We start from the raw sequence: 22,973 nt of genomic DNA on the forward strand, positions 1-22,973 counted from the left end.
TGTCAATAATATAATTAAAGTGAATAGTGTCATACATCTGAAGCGTCAAATAGTCATGAAAATTATTATTAGTTATTTCGAGAACGAACTTGTTCAAAATGTCGCAGTTTGATCTTCTGAAATTCAAAAGCAATAAAAAATTGTACCAAACACGACCTTGCATATCAATTCGAATTTAACAGTCTGTTAGTTATAAACAATATTAATAACAGTATATTATACTTACAAACAGTGTTGATAACATGCTGTTATTAACATTGTTTATAAGAATGACAACATTAACTGTGAATCAGCTTTGGCTGATCACTGTAGAAATAGCTAATACTAGAATTTACTAGAAGATGACGCTGTGTATATAAATGTTAACAAATGGTGGTAAATGATGTAAATAAAGAGTTGTTACAATCTTGAATTTATTTAGCTTATTTTTAAATGCTAAAAACGTAACAATATTATTATTTATTGTAGTGTACAAAACTAACTTAAAAACCAAATCCCACAACCAAAAAAACTCTTTACATTTTAAACCACCTAATCAACGCCATGTAGATTTTTCATGGTACCAAACATTAAAATAAAATTTTAAATACAGGGATTATCTGCAACATTAAGACAAGTTAAGATTTTTCTCGGTCTCTTACAAAAACATAAATGCAGTTTTATTTAGGTAACAGCCACAACTGCCAAACAATATTACACACATAATATTAAACAGCTTGTTTTCTACTTGGTTAAACATTTAAAGTTGTGGCTGATTAAAGTTGTCGGGAGGTCGATCGGTCGTACTGTCTGACTTCCTATTACTATACATAAGTATGTTTATAGATACCTATTTCAGTATGTGTGTTTAGTTTTAAATTAAATTAATGATTAATGAGGTAGGGAGAGGTTTTATGCATATATAAGAAGAAAAAAAAATCGAATTTTAAAATAAGTTGTAAATGTCTTAAACTGAATATAGGTGCAGTTTAAAGTTGATTTTATTTTTCCAGCAAGATTCAATTGAAATTCAATACTAAATTAGGAATAAATTTAGAGGAGTTTTCTGAAGTTGGTGAAAAATAAATGTAATAAATTACAAATAATAATCTTTGAATCTTAGTGGAAATAAAGTTAAATTGCAAATTAAAGTTTAGCAGCAAGAAAAGGAAAACTTTTCAATTAATTGCTGGAAATAAATAATAGAGAACCTTTACAGGCTAAATTCAAAGAAAAACTAAACTTTTTACACAACCAAATTACAATTACCAGCTTTTTAAGCAAATGAAAATGTAGAAACTTTAAATAGCTAAGAGTTTATGATTTTATAATATTAGTTCTGTTCTAGTTCTAGTTCTGTTCTAGTTCTGTTCTAGTTCTGTTCTAGTTCTGTTCTAGTTCTGTTCTAGTTCTGTTCTAGTTCTGTTCTAGTTCTGTTCTAGTTCTGTTCTAGTTCTGTTCTAGTTCTGTTCTAGTTCTGTTCTAGTTCTGTTCTAGTTCTGTTCTAGTTCTGTTCTAGTTCTGTTCTAGTTCTGTTCTAGTTCTGTTCTAGTTCTGTTCTAGTTCTGTTCTAGTTCTGTTCTAGTTCTGTTCTAGTTCTGTTCTAGTTCTGTTCTAGTTCTGTTCTAGTTCTGTTCTAGTTCTGTTCTAGTTCTGTTCTAGTTCTGTTCTAGTTCTGTTCTAGTTCTGTTCTAGTTCTGTTCTAGTTCTGTTCTAGTTCTGTTCTAGTTCTGTTCTGTTCTAGTTCTGTTCTAGTTCTGTTCTGTTCTAGTTCTGTTCTAGTTCTGTTCTAGTTCTGTTCTGTTCTAGTTCTGTTCTAGTTCTGTTCTAGTTCTGTTCTAGTTCTGTTCTAGTTCTGTTCTAGTTCTGTTCTAGTTCTGTTCTGTTCTAGTTCTGTTCTAGTTCTGTTCTAGTTCTGTTCTAGTTCTGTTCTGTTCTAGTTCTGTTCTAGTTCTGTTCTAGTTCTGTTCTAGTTCTGTTCTAGTTCTGTTCTAGTTCTGTTCTAGTTCTGTTCTAGTTCTGTTCTGTTCTAGTTCTGTTCTAGTTCTGTTCTAGTTCTGTTCTGTTCTAGTTCTGTTCTAGTTCTGTTCTAGTTCTGTTCTAGTTCTGTTCTAGTTCTGTTCTAGTTCTGTTCTAGTTCTGTTCTAGTTCTGTTCTAGTTCTGTTCTAGTTCTGTTCTAGTTCTGTTCTAGTTCTGTTCTAGTTCTGTTCTAGTTCTGTTCTAGTTCTGTTCTAGTTCTGTTCTAGTTCTGTTCTAGTTCTGTTCTAGTTCTGTTCTAGTTCTGTTCTAGTTCTGTTCTAGTTCTGTTCTAGTTCTGTTCTAGTTCTGTTCTAGTTCTGTTCTAGTTCTGTTCTAGTTCTGTTCTAGTTATGTTCTAGTTCTGTTCTAGTTCTGTTCTAGTTCTGTTCTAGTTCTGTTCTAGTTCTGTTCTAGTTCTGTTCTAGTTCTGTTCTAGTTCTGTTCTAGTTCTGTTCTAGTTCTGTTCTAGTTCTGTTCTAGTTCTGTTCTAGTTCTGTTCTAGTTCTGTTCTAGTTCTGTTCTAGTTCTGTTCTAGTTCTGTTCTAGTTCTGTTCTAGTTCTGTTCTAGTTCTGTTCTAGTTCTGTTCTAGTTCTGTTCTAGTTCTGTTCTAGTTCTGTTCTAGTTCTGTTCTAGTTCTGTTCTAGTTCTGTTCTAGTTCTGTTCTAGTTCTGTTCTAGTTCTGTTCTAGTTCTGTTCTAGTTCTGTTCTAGTTCTGTTCTAGTTCTGTTCTAGTTCTGTTCTAGTTCTGTTCTAGTTCTGTTCTAGTTCTGTTCTAGTTCTGTTCTAGTTCTGTTCTAGTTCTGTTCTAGTTCTGTTCTAGTTCTGTTCAAGTTCTGTTCTAGTTCTGTTCTGTTCTAGTTCTGTTCTAGTTCTGTTCTAGTTCTGTTCTAGTTCTGTTCTAGTTCTGTTCTAGTTCTGTTCTAGTTCTGTTCTAGTTCTGTTCTAGTTCTGTTCTAGTTCTGTTCTAGTTCTGTTCTAGTTCTGTTCTAGTTCTGTTCTAGTTCAGTTTTAGTTCTGTTCTAGTTCTGTTCTATTTTAAACATTTAATAATTCATTCACCAATTTTGTAGCCATCATTTAAAATTGGTGTCCTTTATTTTATGACTGTCAACCAAGTCCTTGTACGAGTGTGTGCCAGCCATTGTTTTTATAAGGATTATTATTAGTTTTAAATAATTTATGCAGTCATTAACATTTCGTTTGAAAAGACTCTCACAAATTTGTGTGCTTGTGTATATAGATCCTCATGCGTGTATATTATAATTATTGTAATTACATGCGTGTTTTTCATTTCATTTGTTGTTTTTTCTCCTATTTTTTTGTTGTTTTGTTTATCGGGTATTGTTTTGAAAACAATAAGTAATTGTTTTAACAAAAGGCGTAACATTCAATATTTAAATTCAATGCAACAACAATGAAATGCTGAATACACGTGTGTAATTAAATTGAAAATCCATAGAAAAACAATATGAATATTTTTGGTGTTGTTTTTAGTTAAACCAACATTTTCATTTCAACTCCCACAACTAATGTGGGCTGTACAGAACACCCAGTGAACATAAAATTGTGTGAAGATAAATTAATTTAGTTTGTTTTTGGCTAAAGATATGAATATAAAGTTAATTATTTTTTAAATTTGTATTTGCTCAGAAATTCATACAGTATTGTGAATTTAATTTTGTTGATTTTAGGTTTACTGGGTTATATTGTTATAAATATAAGTGTTTAACTATAATGTATTTAAAATACATAATAATTTATTTTATTATTTGAAATTATTTTCAAGCAATTAAGAACAACATTTTGAAAAGTTAACTAAAGTAGTAATTCATATAATTAGGCTTTAAAAATAGCAATTAGTTGAAATTTTAAATAATTTAACAATTACGCAGAACTTTAGTTTTGGAGACTAATTTTAAATATATTTAGAAATTAGCTAATATGAAAGTGAAATTATATGTGAACTGATTAAGATATAGTAATATTAGAAGAACATATACATTTAAAATAATTCAATTTATGGCATTTAAATTCTTTAAATATTTAATAATATATACCTAGTTTAGACACCAACCCAAACTCCTTTAAAATAAACACTTAAGCAGATGTTATGTTCTCACTCATTTTAAGTGGGTGTAAGAGAGCATTTACTTATTTAATAATTTAAAGCATACTTTAAGGTGCTTCCCTTTTAATTTGAATACCAAAATTACTTCTTTTGAAGCTCAAATATTTAATTTACCTTAACTACTTTTAGTTTAAGGTTTTTTTTATTAAAAATTATTACTAATTTTTAGTTAATTGAACACATGTCGTGTATTTTATTACTATTATTTTGGTTTCAAAAAAATGCCCAGCTAATTTTACTACAATTTCATGGAACAATTTATTGTAATTATGGTTAATTAGATTTAATATTGTATTTTGTGGTAATTATAATGTAATTTAGTTAACGTTAAAAACAATGTCCTTTAAAAATAATGTTTTTTTTTTGTTGATATAAATGAAAATATTAAAACAAATAACGATTAAAATCTAATTGTTGGTAATACAATACAAGCAAAATAAAATGTTATTAAATAGTTAGTATTTCTTTTATAGGAGACATTAATACTAATTAGTAGAGGTATATTTTGATAACCTGAACAATTTTGTGATTAGAAGAGCCTGAACAGGAGGAGGGTTTGTTGGACAATGAATGAAAAAATTTAACTCCTCTTATAAACAAGTTTTTCTAGATAAACACAAGTTTTTCTTGTGGATAAACACAAGCTTTTCTATATAGAAAATCTTGTGGATAAACACAAGCTTTTCTATATAGAAAATCTTGTGGATAAACACAAGCTTTTCTATATAGAAAATCTTGTGGATAAACACAAGCTTTTCTATATAGAAAATCTTGTGGATAAACACAAGCTTTTCTATATAGAAAATCTTGTGGATAAACACAAGCTTTTCTATATAGAAAATCTTGTGGATAAACACAAGCTTTTCTATATAGAAAATCTTGTGGATAATCAAGTTTTCTATGGAAAATTTTGCGGATAATCAAGTTTTCTATAGAAAATCTTGCGGATAATCAAGTTTCCTTTAAAAAATCCTGGGGATAAACAAGATTTCTGTAGAAAATCTTGCGGATAGACAAGTGAAAAATATTTGACCTCAAAGCAAGAACATGTTGCTCTTTTTTATCTAAACTTTGTGAGAATTTTTTCCCTTTTTACTCAAACTAATTCCCTGCTTATTGAGTTTTCTTAAGATTTTCCATTATTTAAGCTGTATCTTTTATATATTTTATTTCTTTAGCTACAAAGTATAAAATCTTTATTTTGCTTTACATATCAGCATATCCTGCATACAGTTTTATATCCTTAAATAATTTCTTTGTATAACATTTTATCTTTGTTCATCAATCTTTTGTTCAAACACAATTTTAATGGCTTTCTCTGAGTTACCTTTTGTAAACACTCTTTCCCAGCTATACATCCTTCCAACCACCCACCCACTTCTAAGACATCAAATATTCGTTGCCTGCTTTTATAACACTTCGTTTTTATATCCTGTAAAATATGAGAAAACAAACTACAACAAGAAACACAAAAATGCCTTTACATTGTTTTGCTTTTAAGGCCAGGAACGTGTAGAGTTTAGTACCTAGTCTTCACATGCATATTTTCTTTTTGTGAAACATACATGCCACATTTTTGCTTTTTTCCATTTAGTGACATTAGGCACGTTTTACAACATCATAAAATTATTATGATTATTTGCACCACCCCACCTGTTTTAAGCTGTATTCTATATAAACACACTTAGTATAAATATAAAATATAAATAAAAAAAAAAATATATTTCACTTGTCGAAGGATATACAGCAAGGATACACGAGAATAACGTGTTATCTTGATTAATTTGCATATGAAATAATGCAAACGAACCAAAGAACTAACTCCATACCTCATGCTTAATTCAAACCTAAAAAAAGGCTCATTTTGATGGAGCATAAGCCAGTTAATGATAATCAAATGACATGTCCTTAGAAACCATAACAACAAAAAACAGAAAAACACTTTATCCTGCACAATATACACAAATAATAAAATAAAAAGAAAAACTCATTTGAATGTTCATTTTAATTTTTTCCTCTCTAACTGCTCTACTCTCTTCCCTCTTCCTCGTTTAAATAAACTTTGTCAAGGTAAAATAAAACAGCTAAAAACCTTGTTGTTATAATTATTGTATTAAAATAAAACTTTTTTTCCTACTGCTGCTGCTATGAGTTTTTCTTTACATCCTGTAGAGAGGGAGAGGCAGTTGAGAGAGCTTGCAGTCTAGCTAGGAACATTTTTTCATGTAGTGTCGTCATTAAAGGTTTTTGTTTGGCAATAATTTTTATTTTGCCTCCTTTTTCAAGAGTAAACATTTCAAGTTGTTATTAAATGTTATGATATTTACCCTGGCTGGTTGCTTACATGTTGTTTTATGTTTACCCTATATAGAGCAAACTTAATTTAGGCCTATTCCTAAAAAAATTAGAATAAATTTAAATGGAAAATGTCAGTTTTATTATAAACAATCTGAAATTTTAACACTAGTTACATTTCTAAGAGGCAAACAACCCTCTTTGGATAATCAAGTTTTCTGTATAGAAAATCTTGTGGATAAACACAAGTTTTTCTATATATAGAAAATCTTGTGGATAAACACAAGTTTTTCTATATATAGAAAATCTTGTGGATAAACACAAGTTTTTCTATATATAGAAAATCTTGTGGATAAACACAAGTTTTTCTATATATAGAAAATCTTGTGGATAAACACAAGTTTTTCTATATATAGAAAATCTTGTGGATAAACACAAGTTTTTCTATATATAGAAAATCTTGTGGATAAACACAAGTTTTTCTATATATAGAAAATCTTGTGGATAAACACAAGTTTTTCTATATATAGAAAATCTTGTGGATAAACACAAGTTTTTCTATATATAGAAAATCTTGTGGATAAACACAAGTTTTTCTATATATAGAAAATCTTGTGGATAAACACAAGTTTTTCTATATATAGAAAATCTTGTGGATAAACACAAGTTTTTCTATATATAGAAAATCTTGTGGATAAACACAAGTTTTTCTATATATAGAAAATCTTGTGGATAAACACAAGTTTTTCTATATATAGAAAATCTTGTGGATAAACACAAGTTTTTCTATATATAGAAAATCTTGTGGATAAACACAAGTTTTTCTATATATAGAAAATCTTGTGGATAAACACAAGTTTTTCTATATATAGAAAATCTTGTGGATAAACACAAGTTTTTCTATATATAGAAAATCTTGTGGATAAACACAAGTTTTTCTATATATAGAAAATCTTGTGGATAAACACAAGTTTTTCTATATATAGAAAATCTTGTGGATAAACACAAGTTTTTCTATATATAGAAAATCTTGTGGATAAACACAAGCTTTTCTATATAGAAAATCTTGTGGATAAACACAAGCTTTTCTATATAGAAAATCTTGTGGACAAACAAGTTTCTCTATACAAAATCTTGTGGATTTAAAAGTTTTTCTATAGAAAATTATCTGCTGTTCTTTCAGTTATATTTTATACAACTTTAACATGACTTTTAGCATGGGGCAAATATTTTTGTTGATTATTTATATGCTTATACCCAGGACAATTGCATGCAAAGTGTTATAATATGGCGCCATTTAGTTTTATTACAAAGAGGTTGTTTTATACAAAACAAAAAATAAATAAAATAAAACGAAACGAAAGGTTAACAGGAGAAAAATAGGTAGATCTTTGAAACGACATTGGCGGCAGGTTATTGTCTGATTTAATGTCTGCACGCAATATTATAAACAAAATTTACAATAGACAGAAAAAAACCTTCAAAAGTAGTTTTTAAATTGTTAAGCTTTTATTATAAAAAAAAACTTAAATTTTTCACTAAGAGTTGCAGAGAAAATGTTAGATTGTATATTATGTTAAAAAAAATTACTTAATTATCAACCTTTTTTTTATATATAATTACTGTTATTAAGTATTTATTAAAATCGACATATGTTTTAATTCATCTGTTATATTTTTTTATATATTGTATGTGGTATTTATGTCCTTTTAAATCGATTATATTTACCAAGCTAATTTACTACCTTAATTATGCTTAATTGTAGAGTGTGTTTTAACACAGCACTTGCTTGTTTTTCATGCTAGGAAAATTGTTGATAAACAACAAATGGCCAGAAATATTTAACCACAAAAACCTGGAGATTGTATAGAATTGTACTTAATTGTTTAAGGTCAAAGAACTTGGCATACATTAGGCCTTAATTAAATTCGTTTAGGGGTATTTTTGAAGGAAAGATGTTCGTTCAAAACTAAATGCATTTTGCAGTTTTCTATAGAAAATCATGTGGATAAACAAGTTTTCTGTATAAAATCTTAAGGATTAACATATTTCCTATAGTAATTTTTAAGGATAAACATGTTTTCTAAAGGAAATCTTAAGGATAGACATGTTGTGGATAAATCTTGTGGATAAACAAGTTTTCTATAGAAAATCTTTTTGATAAACAAGTTTTTCTGTAGAAAATCTTGTGGATAAGTTTTTCTATAGAAAAGTTTGTGGATAAACAAGTTTTTCTATAGAAAAGTTTGTGGATAAACATGGTTTTCTATAGAAAAGTTTGTGGATAAACATGGTTTTCTATAGAAAAGTTTGTGGATAAACATGGTTTTCTATAGAAAAGATTGTGGATAAACATGGTTTTCTATAGAAAAGTTTGTGGATAAACAAGTTTTTCTATAGAAAAGTTTGTGGATAAACAAGTTTTTCTATAGAAAAGTTTGTGGATAAACAAGTTTTTCTATAGAAAAGTTTGTGGATAAACATGGTTTTCTATAGAAAAGTTTGTGGATAAACATGGTTTTCTATAGAAAAGTTTGTGGATAAACATGGTTTTCTATAGAAAAGTTTGTGGATAAACATGGTTTTCTATAGAAAAGTTTGTGGATAAACATGGTTTTCTATAGAAAAGTTTGTGGATAAACATGGTTTTCTATAGAAAAGTTTGTGGATAAACATGGTTTTCTATAGAAAAGTTTGTGGATAAACATGGTTTTCTATAGAAAAGTTTGTGGATAAACAAGTTTTTCTATAGAAAAGTTTGTGGATAAACAAGTTTTTCTATAGAAAAGTTTGTGGATAAACATGGTTTTCTATAGAAAAGTTTGTGGATAAACATGGTTTTCTATAGAAAAGTTTGTGGATAAACATGGTTTTCTATAGAAAAGTTTGTGGATAAACAAGTTTTTCTATAGAAAAGTTTGTGGATAAACAAGTTTTTCTATAGAAAAGTTTGTGGATAAACATGGTTTTCTATAGAAAAGTTTGTGGATAAACATGGTTTTCTATAGAAAAGTTTGTGGATAAACATGGTTTTCTATAGAAAAGTTTGTGGATAAACATGGTTTTCTATAGAAAAGTTTGTGGATAAACAAGTTTTTCTATAGAAAAGTTTGTGGATAAACAAGTTTTTCTATAGAAATTTCGTGGATCAAAATCTTGTCCTTGTTAATGCTCTTGATAGAAAATATTGCATTTGTTACGGTTTTCTTTAGAAAATCTAGCTCTAGTAGAGGTTTTCATTATAAAAAATCTTGCCTTCATTATGCATCCTTAATCTTTTTTTAATAATATTTTCAAAATCATTAAATCACCCTTTTTATTTTATTCAAAAATGAATCATCTTTTCCTCATTATAAATTTCCAATTAAATTAATTACTTACAAAATCAATTTACATAAATTTCCAATGACATTGAATTATATATACTTAAAATCTAAATTTAAATATTTCCCCTTTTTTTAATGTACAAGAAAACCAGCCAAGTTCTTGTTATGAATCAACAACTCCATAGAATTTGTTTCGAAATATGATATGCTCACATTTAGAATACACTCACTAACAAGGATGTGTTTACAATAAATGTTTAACAAAATTAAAAACGAAAATAAACTAAACTAGAAAAATGAAATACTAAACTAAAATACATAAAACATTAACAAAGAGAACTAACTGCGCCTTAAAAATAAAAAACCGCCAAACTACATCATCATCATTATCAATGCAGTTTGTTAGTCGTTTGTCTTCGTCATTGGTAAAAGTCCTATAAAAGAAACTAAATACACGCTCATATGTATGACATTTAAACATATGTTCAAATATAAAAAGAAGTTTCAAATTACCATAACATTGTTTCCCCCCACCCCTCTCTTAGTTAGCTATGCAATAATTTAAATCACAATTCATTTTATAGTTTTTTAAGTAGAAATTTGTTAAGAGTGTTGAGGAAACCCAGAGCTCTACATTTACATTATTTTATATTTCCTATACGTTCTCTGTTTTTAATTTCCATTTCTATTTTATTGTCTTTCCAGAGGGCATTGTTTCGTATAGTATACCAAAGGGTGTCCAACGTGGCATGGAAGTTGATTTATCGGATAAAACCTATGACGGCTATGAACAGGGTGATCGTTATATTGATGGTCTGGGACAATTGGTGGATGGCCAGAAAGGAAAAGATAATTTCCGCACGGATATACATGGTTTTGGTAAAGGTAAGTTTAAACAAAAATTATTTAAAGTAAAAAATCTAGTGATTAAGTTATAAATTACTCCCTCAAATACTCACAAAGCAGTGGCCGACATTTAGATTGGTTGTAACATCATCGGTTATTTACTTGTAAACAACACGAAAGTCAACGAAGTTCATGTTCTCTCTGTGCCGACCACTGCTTAAAGCAAAGAATGAACTATAGAAAATCTTGTGGATACATGTGGATCTTGTGGATAAAGAAGTTTTCTATACAAAATCTTGTGGATACTTGTGGATCTTGTGGATACACGTGGATCTTGTGGATAAAGAAGTATTCTATACAAAATCTTGTGGCTAAACAAAGTTTTTCTATAGAAAATCTTGTGGCTAAACAAGGTTTTTCTATAGAAAATCTTCTTCGGATAATCAAGGAAATCTTCTTCTTATAATCAAGTTTTCTATAGAAAATCTTATTCGGATAATCAAGTTTTCTATAGAAAATCTTCGTCGGATAATCAAGTTTTCTATAGAAAATCGTCCAGATAATCAAATTTGCTATAGAAAATCTTACAGATAATCAAGTTTTGTTTAGAAAATCTTTCGGATAATTTACTTTTCCATAGAAAATGTTGTGGATAATCAAGTTTTCTATAGAAAATCCTTCGGATAAACAAGCATTCTATATAAAATCTTAAGGATAAACAAGTTTGCTATAGAAAATCTTGCTGATAAACAAGTTTTCTATAAAAAATCTTGCGGATAATCAGGTTTGCTATAGAACATCTTGCGGATAATCAGGTTTTCTATAGAAAATCTTGCGGATAATCAAGTTTTCTATAGAATATCTTGCGGATAATCAAGTTTTGTTTAGAAAATCTTGCGGATAATTTACTTTTCCATAGAAAATGTTGTGGATAATCAAGTTTTCTATAGAAAATCCTTCGGATAAACAAGTTTTCTATAGAAAATCTTGCGGATAATCAAGTTTTCTATAGAATATCTTGCGGATAAACACGTTTTCTATAGAAAATCTTGCGGATAATCAGGTTTTCTATAGAAAATCTTGCGGATAATCAAGTTTTCTGTAGAATATCTTGCGGATAATCAAGTTTTCTATAGAATATCTTGCGGATAATCAAGTTTTCTATAGAAAATCTTGCGAACAATCAAGTTTTCTATAGAAAATCTTGCGGATAATAAAGTTTTCTATAGAATGTCTTGCGGATAAACAAGTTTTCTATAGAAAATCTTACGGATAATCAGGTTTTCTATAGAAAATCTTGCGGATAATAAAGTTTTCTATAGAATATCTTGCGGATAAACAAGTTTTCTATGGAAAATCTTACGGATAATCAGGTTTTCTATAGAAAATCTTGCGGATAATCAAGTTTTCTATAGAATATCTTGCGGATAAACAAGTTTTCTATGGAAAATCTTACGGATAATCAGGTTTTCTATAGAAAATCTTGCGAATAATCAAGTTTTCTATAGAAAATCTTGCGGATAATTAGGTTTTCTATAGAAAATCTTGCGAATAATCAAGTATTCTATAGAAAATCTTGCGAATAATCAAGTTTTCTATAGTTTTGAGATTCCTATTGAAATTCTTGCGCATAATCAGTTTGTCTATGAACAAGATTTTAGATAATCAATTTGTCTATGGAAAGTCTTCGGGAAAATCAAGATGTCTAAAAAAAATCTTGCGTTTAGTTAAGTTTTTTGATTAAATTTCCAAGTAAAAATAAATCTTGCCAAATCTTTTACTTTATTTTCGCATCACAACTTAATGTCCTTATTTACAAATAAAATTTGATTAATAACAAATGATTACGAGCCAAACAAATTTATGAAAAGTTTAAATATTGTTTTGTTAAGTGAGCACTTTTCCTCTTGTTAATGTTCATGAAACAAGATGGAAAAAAACTTTTCTTTCTTGTGGTTTCTTTGCCTTAAAGGACTGAGAACTTATAAAGGATGTTGTATACCAAAAAAAAAAAGAAAACTAAGAAAAAAATAATACTAAAACTGACATCAATAGTACATTAACAACTTTTTAGCTGTTAATGTTTTCCTGACTAACTGTCTGTCCTTTTAAAAATAAAAATGGAAAAAAAACAAGTTATTAAAATACTGAATTTTATAGCTTTTCAAACAATTCAATGCTATAATAAATAACAAGACATTTACATTAACATCATTTTATTTGACAATTTTTAGTTTTGCAACTGCTTTAACAGTCAGGGTTTGTTTTCGTGCTAAAATGTTGCCTTTAGCAGTTAGTCTGCTGGTTAAAAAAAAGGGGAGAAATTAAAAAAGTTTGTTTTGGTGGGGGGGACAACAGTGTGTTGTCTATGTTTGTATTGGGACTTGGTAAATAAATAATTTCCTCATCAATAAACACTGACAAAAAAAATATTATTATAAATACTTGTGTGTTGGCTGAATGCAAAAATAATATCAAATGAACAAAATAATAAATGAAGTTCAACCGCCAAAATAACAAAAAATATTTACACACAAACTTTTGAGTATAATAAAAATTCTATGGCAAAATATTTTACATACTTTTTTTATTTTGTTATTTTTGCAACCAATATGATAATTTATAGCAACACTGGCATTCAATTCATGCTTATTTTGAATTTTTCCCTATACCGTGTATAGACAAACTTCCGCCAGTTTAAGTTTGTTTTTTTTTTTTTTTGCTTAAAATTCTAAAGGAAGGGAGGAATGTTGTCTGTGTTGTGTAGCTTGCCATTGCATTAGGAGAGGGGAAGCCTTATTTGTAAGGGTCTCCATAAGGAAGCCAACAGCTATAAGTTCAAAATAAAACAAAAATAAAAAAACTTTAAGAACTTCATCGATTTCATTTGGCATTGTGCCAATAATCAAAAATTATTGTAAACTTTACATTTTAAGTAGAAAAGTTTTTTTTCCAGTCTCTTTCGTTTTATCCTGGTTTTCAGTTTCTGTACGCTTTATTATTATACGGAGAACATTCGATCAAACTATAAACGGCAAAGTTTTTGAATGCTTGCAAATAAACACTGGTTAGTTTGGATAAATACATTCATTCATTCTATAAAACAGACTCAAGACTACATAGTTAAATTAGTCTCTGTCTCTATCTCTGACTGGCTGTGTGTCTGGACTTAAGACATTAACATAAATCCGTAATGTACAACCTTGAACTAGGCAATAGATAGATAGAGAAGATGGTGGCAGTAGAAATAAATTTTAGCTTGTTGGTGTTATTAGAGAGAAATTTGCCAAGTGCTGTTTAGTTTTAGTCATAAGCTAGATTAGATGTTATGTTTGGTAGTTTTGTGCAGAAGACTTGAAGTCTTGAAGATGAAAACTTATGTGTAGAGAAATGTAATAAAACCTTGATGATATTGTGAAATATTTTTCTGTAGTTTAATTTAATTCCGGAAAAAAAGTTTTAAAAATTTTAACTAATAGACCTTTGACCTCTTCCGGAAGTTTTTAAATGGAGAATTAAGGTATTTTTGTCCTTAGAGGGAAGGTAACGAAATCAAGTCTAGTTATGAGATCGCGTTTAGTCCGAAAACATTTTGTATGAAAAGGTACTTTAATATGACATTGTCATTAGAGATAAGCAATTGATTCGATTTACTTCAGTGGTCGGCATAACAGTACATGGATTAAGCGTTATAATCTAATCAGTTATTGATTGCGATTTATTTTCGTATTAAATAATTTATAATTTCGTTGTCATTCGTGTTGCTTACAGATACTAAATCAATTCTAAAATTTTTTGTATGAAAAGAGGCAGTTAATTGTCATGCTTTATATCAGTGATCGGCATTAGAGGACATGGAACAAGATTTATAAGAATTATAATTCTGGCAGGGTTTCCTGAATTAATAAAACAGTATTTAATTGCAGAAAAAATACTGTTTTTTCCTGAACTTATAAATATTTAAAATAGAAAAAGTACCAATTTTAGTAAAATACTTTTAGGAAAAAATTTTTTGTATTTAAATTGATATTTTTCGAAAAAAAAAATTAAAAAATAGAAAAAGTACTTTTTTTTAAAGTACCAAATTTAGTACTTTTTTCCAAAAATGTATTTGCTTTTCTTCAAACTATATTAAAACTACTGTATTTTGTTTACATTGCCTTTTTATTTTTTTAAAGTACTATATCTGGTACTAATAAAATAGTAATTTTCTTCCAAAAAATACTAAAAGCCATTTTTGTCCTCCCTTTCTCTAAAAACATCAAAATTTAACAAAAGTACTTTTTTATAAAAACTACCAAATTAAGTACTTATTTAGAGTAATGCTTATTTCCAATACAAATATTATTTTCTTTTGTGAACATTATATAAAATAATGTTTGCATATTAATGGAGAGGTTTCCTTAAAAAGTACTAATTTTGGTACTCAACAAAATAGTACTTTTTCAAATTGCATTAAATATTTTAAAATACATATATCGTAAAAAGCATCAAAATTCAAAATAATACTTCTTGTAGAAAGTACCAAATTAGGTACTTTTTTTAATGTTCGATATTTTATTAAAAAAGCATTAAAAATCTCAAAAATATCGAAAATTCAATAAAATTAATTTTTATAAAAACTACCAAATTAAGTACTTTTTTAAATTTATGCAAATTTTTCATCGAATTACAATTTTTTCATATGGAATATTTAATAAACAAATGTTTGACTTTTAAATTTATGGTTTCTTAAAAAGCACTAAATAAAAAAGTATTTTTTTCCAAAAATAAACTCAAATGCATTTTTAGTCCTCCGGACAATAAAAACCACAAAAATTTAACAAAAGCTGTTTTTTAAAAAATTATAAAATTTAGTAATTTTTAAAATCATCTTATTTCTTTAAAAAAAATTTCTTTTTAAAATTTCTATAAATTTTTTGTATTTAAATTTATATTTTTTTGAAAAAAGTAATAAAAACTATAAAAAGTACTTTTTTTAAAGTACAAATTTTAGTACCATTTTACAAAAAATTAATTTTCTTTAAAATATTTGTAATATATTTTTGTATTTAAATTTTTATTTTTAGAAAAAAGAAATAAAAAATATAAAAAGTACTTTTAATAAAAGAACCAATTTTAGTACTTTTTTCCAAAAAAATATTTTTGCTTTTCTTCAAAGAATTGACATTGACTTTTTATTAAAAAGTACTTTATTTGGTACTAAATAAAAAAATAGTTTTTTCGACTCTTTTTATAAAAGTACCAAATTATCTACTTTTTTAAATTTAAGCTATTTGTCTTCGAAATATAATTTGTTTCTTTGAAGCATTTAATAACAAAATATTTGAGTTTGAGGCTTTAGTAAAAAGTACTTAATTTGGTACTAAATAAAAAAATAAGTTTTCATAAGAGTACCATTTTTATTTACCCTTCACCTTCGTGAGAAGGGTATATATAAGTTTGTCATTCCGTTTGTAATTTCTACATTTTTCATTTCCGACCCTATAAATATATATATTCTGGATCCTTATAGATAGTGGAGTCGATTAAGCCATGTCCGTCTGTCTGTCTGTCTGTCTGTCCGTCTGTTGAAATCAATTTTATGAAGACCCCAGATATCTTCTGGATCCAAATCTTCAATAATTCTGTCAGACATGCTTTCGAGAATTTTGCTATTTAAAATCAGCAAAATCGGTCCACAAATGGCTGAGATATGAGGAAAAAACCAAGTCAACCTCGATTTTTGACCAATTTTTGACCTATATCTGGATTACTAAGACATTAATAGAGACAATATGGATATCTAATGATAGATATTTCAAAGACATTTGCAACGGCGTATACCATATTAATTTGGACCTACAATGGGTCAAAATCGATGTTTTTTTTTCACAAAAAAAAAAATTTTAAATTTAAAAAAATTAAAAAACAATCGAAAAAAAATTTTTTCCAAAAAATGAAAAAAACAACTGGAAAAAAATTAAATTTTGTTTACCTAAAAATATTTAAAATTTTGAAGTATAATTTGGTGAAGGGTATATAAGATACGGCACAGCCGTATATAGCACTCTTACTTGTTTTTTCATTAAAATGTCTTTAATTTTCTTAAAGAATTCAATAACAAAGATTTCTTCTGTTTAAATTGAGTTTTTAAGTACTAAATAAACTAAATAAAGTACTTTTACTCTAAAACATAAAAAATCATTAAAAGTACCATTTTACAAAAGTACCAAATTAAGTACTTTTTTTTAATTTGTATCAAATTAAGTACTTAAAATTTATCATAATTTTCATATATCATACTTTTCTTTGCAATATTTAACAAAAATTTGTTTAAAAAAGTACAAAATAAAAAAGTACTTTTTTCTTAAAACTACCAATTTTTAGACATTTTTCACAAATTATGACAATTTTCATTCAAAAGTTTACTTTATTTAAAAAAAAATCAATAAAAAATATATCTTCTCTATAAATTGGTTTATTTTTTTTAAGTACTAAATTTGGTACTAAATAATTTAGTACTTTTACTAAATAATTTAACTCATTTACATTTCTTGTCCTTCCTACCTATAAAAAGTATCAAAATTCATTAAAAGTACTTTTTGAAAAAAGTACCAAATTAAGTACTTTTTTAATTTATGCCTTAATTCATTCAAAATATGATATTTTTCTTTGAAACACAGTTTTTTTAAATAAATAAAACAAAAATTTCTTGTATTTATTTAAAATTTTGTTTGTTTTTAAATACATTTGTATTTATTTAATAAATTTTCTCTAACTAACCTAACTTCCTTTCTTATATTGATTTATTTAAATTATTATTAAAGACTTTTTTGCATAAAAAAAATTTACGCAAATTGATTGCCACCCCTTTTAGGTTCATTGAGTGTGTGTTTTTAAAAACAAAGTGTGGGACACAAACAGTATTCCCAGTTTAATTTATAACTTAATACTTTGTTTTGGTGGGTAGCAAAAAATATGTATATGTACACATAAAACTAAAACCTCCTGCCTAACTTTCTGTAACTCTTTACTGCCATACAATAATATATTTTTTACTAATAATTCTATGGCTATGGTTTGGTTTTTATTCCCGTTTACAACAATAACAACAAATTAAGGTTGTTGTTTTCTAAAAAGCTTAAAGTATAGAAAATTCAAAAAGTATGTTCTGTTTAAGTACCAGGATAGGATGAGTGCTGGTAGAGGGAAAAAAGGTTTAAATGTCGCGTTCATAAGGTAATAATTTTCAGTTGGCGCATTTAAATGTTTGTTTTTGTTTTTTGTTTTTTTTTTTGTGGAACGTTTACATACTTAAGCCATTTCTTTAGGGGGAGTGATTGTGAAGAGGTTGCAGCAGGGTTAACAACAAAACTACGTAAAAACATAAATTTTCTTACAAAAATATGCTGTTTTTCCACACACATAGAGACACTTTGTAACAAACCCAGCAGTTTTGAAAGAAATGTCTTTCTTTTAGATGGTATTATTCACTAATGTGATATCTGTAGTTTATAGATTACTTTACACATTCCAAGTAATGCAGCGTAGGGACAATTATCAGTATCCAGTATCCAGATTACTTTAGTATCCCTAAGTAATCTGGAGGGTAGTGTGTTTAATTGCTTTATTTAAAGATTTAACTTTAGTAGTTAATTAGTTTCCCTGAAATAAAGAGAGACTATTTCTAATCCCGAGAATAATCTATGCAGAGTCAATTGAGTTCGCTAATAGTTTATTCGGTAACTAGTTGTAAAATCACTAGTTTGGGAACCAGCTACCAGAACTGCTGGATTTCGTCTGTTCTAAAGGATAAAGGAATTTATTGTATGAGAGTTTACCATGGAGTTTGTGTGTTTATATGGGTGCGTGTTTGAAATTACTTTTCATGAATATTGAAATTTAGTATAAATAAATAACTTTACTTAAGGTTTTTCCTTGTAGAATTCCTTGTGAATACTTGTATAGATTATTTATATTTATTAAATGTTTTAGTTTTGTTGCCAGAATTTATAACAGAAATTAAAGTTTTTTTTTGTTTTGAAGGTGTAGTTTAAGGATTTTATATAAAATATTTGTAAAATTTATGACAAAATATTTATGTATTAATATTTATTACTTCTTTTTTTTATTTTTAGGCTATGAATGGATTGGCTGGCGCAATGATACTCCCGGCTTAATGGGTAAACCTGTTGAAATAGTCTTTGAATTTGATACAGTGCGTAATTTCAGTGCCATTATATTGCATACGAATAATATGTTTACCAAGGATGTACAGGTGGGTTTTGTTATAAAATGTTTAAAATATTAATTTAAATTTTTTAAAATATAAATATTAATTTCCTTTATTTTATTTTACTTCTTTCTTTTTTTAGGTCTTTGTCCATGCCAAAGTGTTTTTCAGCATTGGCGGTCGACATTTTTCCGGTGAACCCGTCCATTTCTCTTATATGCCTGATACTATTATGGATCATGCTAGAGATGTTACCATTAAACTGCATCATCGTGTTGGCAAATATTTAAAAATAAATTTGTATTTTGCTGTCAAATGGATAATGCTGTCGGAGATATCATTTGTATCAGGTAAGAAACATTTATGGAAATAGTAAAAAGCAAAACGTACAAAAGTACTTTTTTCTAAAAAGTACCAAATTTTAATATTTTTTGAAAATTATTTTTTATTTTCATAAAAAGTCATAAATTTGATTAGGAACATTTAAAAACTATTTTTTATAGATAAAATTATTATTTTATTGTCGTTTGAAAAAGTATCAAATTTGGTACTTTTTCGCAAAATTAACCGAAACAAATTTGGTACTTAATAAATTTGCTTATTTTTTAAAAAATTAACTTAAACAACTGCTTTTGTCTGTCCTAGACCTAAAAACCTCTAAATTAAGCAAAAGTACTTTTTTTCTAAAAGTACCAATTTTAGTACTTTTTGCAAATTGGTACTTTTTTTCATCAGAAAATTCTTTATTTGGGTTATAAAAATTTCAAAACTAAATTGCTTTTATTTAAATTCTTATTTACTTGAAAAGTACTTAATTTGGTACTAAAAAATAGTACTTTATGGCAAAACTTACCAAAACAAATGTCGTTATTTTTCAAAAGTACTGTCAGAAAATTCATTAATTACATTATGCAAATTTAAATTTTTACTTTTTTTCCAAAAGTACCTTTTTTAGTACTTTTTAACAAAAAATTCTTCGTTGGCATTCTGCTAATTTTAAAATGAAATTGTATCTATTTAAATTGTTATTTTGGTACTTTTTTTTAGCAGAAAATTCTTTTATTTGCATTAAGCTAATTTAAAAATGAAATTGCATTTAATTAATTTTTTAGTTTCACGAAAAGTACTAAATTTGGTAACTAAAAAAGCAGTACTTTTTAGCAAAAATGACCTTAAACTATATTTTGACATTTATATACCCAAAAGCATCAAAATTTAACAAAACTACTTTTTTCCCAAAAGTACCAAATTTAGTACTTTTTGGAAATTGGTACTTGTTTTATCAGAAAATTCTTTTACTTGCATTATGCAAATTAAAAATGAAATTGCATCTAGTTTAGTTTCACAAAAAGTACTAAATTTTGTACTAAAAAATAGTACTTTTTAGCAAGAGTTACTTTAAATAATTTTTAAGGTACATACTGAAAAATACGAAATTTAAATATAAGTATTTTTTTTCTTGAAAAGTACTAAATTTGGTACTAAAAAAAATAAGTACTTTTTAGCATGAATTATTTTAAATGATTTTTAAGGTTTATATATTTAAAAAATTAAACAAAAGTACTTTTTTTCCCAAAAGTACAAATTTTAATACTTTTTGGAAATTGGTACTTGTTTTATCAGAAAATTTTTTTACTTGCATTATGCAAATTAAAAATGAAATTGCATCTAATTAAACTTTTAGTTTCACAAAAGTACTAAATTTGGTACTAAAAAAATAGTACTTTTTAGCAAGAGTTACTTTAAATGATTTTTAAGGTACATACTGAAAAACATGAAATTTAAACAAAAGTATTTTTTTTTCTTGAAAAGTACTAAATTTGGTAATAAAAAAAAGTACTTTTTAGCATGAATTAAATGAATTTTAAGGTTTATATATTTAAAAAAATCAAAATTAAACAAAAGTACTTTTTTCCCAAAAGTAGCAATTTTAGTACTATTTGAAAATTGGTACTATTTTTCAACAGAAAATTCGTTTATTAGCATTATGCAAATTTTAAAACTAAATTGCTTCTATTTGAACTTTTATTTCCATTAAAAGTACCAAATTTGGTACTAAATAATTAAGTACTTTTTTGCAAAAATTACCTAAAATAATTGTTTTTACGTTTCGATTATTTTCATTTGAAATGCATTTATTTTTATTAGAAAGTTTAAAAAACTTTATATTTTTATTGCTTTCTAAAAAAGTACTAAATTTGATAAGATTTAAAATTGTTTTGTTTTAAAAAATTAACCCAAATTGATTTTTCTCGATCTTTCACTTAAAAAGATTAAAATTACATAAAAGTACTTTTTTCACAAAACTACCAATTTTAGTACTAAATATTTTTAAATAAATTAAAATTTTCATTCAAAATATCTTTATTATCATTTAGAAATTTGAAAAAATAAATTTATTGTGTTTAATTTGATGCTATCTAAAAAAAGTACTAAATTTGGTACCAACTAAATCAGTACATTTTGTAAGTAGTTGTAATTTTTGTACTAGTTTTGCTAATTTTCATTCAAAATATAGTTATTTTCATTAGGAAATTTTTAAAACTAAATTGTTTGTGTTTAAATTTATGTTTTCTAAAAAAGTACTAAATTTTGTACTAAATAAATCCGTACTTTTTGGCAGAAGTTGCATTTTCAGTACTCATTTTTAAATATACATATGTTAATTTTCAATTGAAATGGTCTTCTTTTCATTAGGAAATTTAAAAAACTAAATTTCTTGTGTTTAAATTGAAGTTTTCTGGTACCAAATAAATTAGTACTTTTATGCCGAAATTTAAACTAAAAGTTTATTTTGTTTTCATTGTCATTTTCATAATGAAAGAATTGTATTTAAGCAAAAAAGTACTTTTTTAAAAAAAGTACCAAATTTAGTACTTTTTGCCAATAAGTGATTTTAATATATAAATCCGTAATTTTTGGCAAAAGTAGCAACTTTAGTATGGATTTTTAAATATGTATATGTTAATTTTCTTTCGAAATGTTCTTATTTTCTCGTGTTTCTGGTACTAAATAAATTAGTACTTTTATATAGAAAGTTAAACTAAAAGCATTTTTTTTGTTTTCGTTAGCATTTTCATAATGAAAGAATTATTTAAGCAAAAAAATACTTTTTTTCTAAAGTACCAAATATAGTACTTTTTCCAAATAAGTGATTTTAATATTGAAAAATGACTTTACATTAATTTTTATAACAAAATATCTTTTGTTTGCTATTTATGAAGCAATCTTGCTGTTTTTAAGTACCAAAATTATAAGTTTTTTGTTTTTGTTAGCTTTTTCATAATGAAAGAATTGTATTAGAGCAAAAAAGTACTTTTTTTCAAAAGTACCAAATTTAGTACTTTTTCCAAATAGGTGATTTTAATATTGAAAAATTACTTTACATTGTTTTTTATAACAAAACATCATTTATTTGCTATTTTGAACCGATTTTGCTGATTTTTAGTATCAAAATTCTCATGAAAACAGTTGGGTCAGAGGGTCACACGGACATAGTTATTATCGAATTCATACATAAATGCACTTTATAGGGTAGCAAATGAATATTGTAGAAATTGACAAATTTAAATGTTATACAAATTTCTATAGTTTTTGATTTCATTTTACGATAGAGAGTGAGTTTATGAATGAATGAATATATGAAATAAAACTAAAATCATTTTCAGCTTCATTTCACTTTCAAGTGTCAAACACTTGAAAATGCAGTTTGCATACAATTTTTATTATTTTTTTTTTCTTTCATTTTTGTGAACTGAAATCATTGATTGTACTTGAATGCATTTCATGATGCCCGCCCGTCCGTTGCCTGCAATGGTTTATTTTCCAACATTTTGATTATCAACAATGGACAATGACATTTAAAATGCATTCATAGCCAGAGAGAGATAGATATCAAATGGTGGAGGGGAAAAAATTGCATGAAATACTCGTACTATGCGAAAAACACAAGAAATAGAAGAAGTCAATAAAAATGTCCATACAATTTATAAAATATAATACTGCTGCTTTTATACTATATATATTCAATATCAATTCAATGGCAAAAGAAACTAACCCCTGTTAGTGACTGTTACTTCAGTATTCACATAAAAAAGTCATTTTTATTTATTGTTATGTCATAGTAGTATTTGTATTTGAAAGAAGGAATGAATGAATGAATG

At 26.5% G+C, this 22,973-nt stretch overlaps 1 protein-coding gene across 1 annotated transcript in view; it reads left to right on the forward strand.

Moving 5' to 3' along the window:
* smal (smoke alarm) overlaps positions 1-22,973 on the forward strand; it is a 99,009-nt gene that overhangs the window by 57,680 nt on the left and 18,356 nt on the right. The window contains 3 exon segments of the mRNA XM_065501042.1: positions 10,455-10,634; positions 18,716-18,855; positions 18,953-19,160. Of these exon segments, the coding sequence (XP_065357114.1) occupies positions 10,455-10,634; positions 18,716-18,855; positions 18,953-19,160 (528 nt within the window).

This window comes from Calliphora vicina, chromosome 2 (assembly GCF_958450345.1).
Source record: "Calliphora vicina chromosome 2, idCalVici1.1, whole genome shotgun sequence".
Taxonomy (NCBI): Eukaryota; Metazoa; Arthropoda; class Insecta; order Diptera; family Calliphoridae; genus Calliphora; species Calliphora vicina.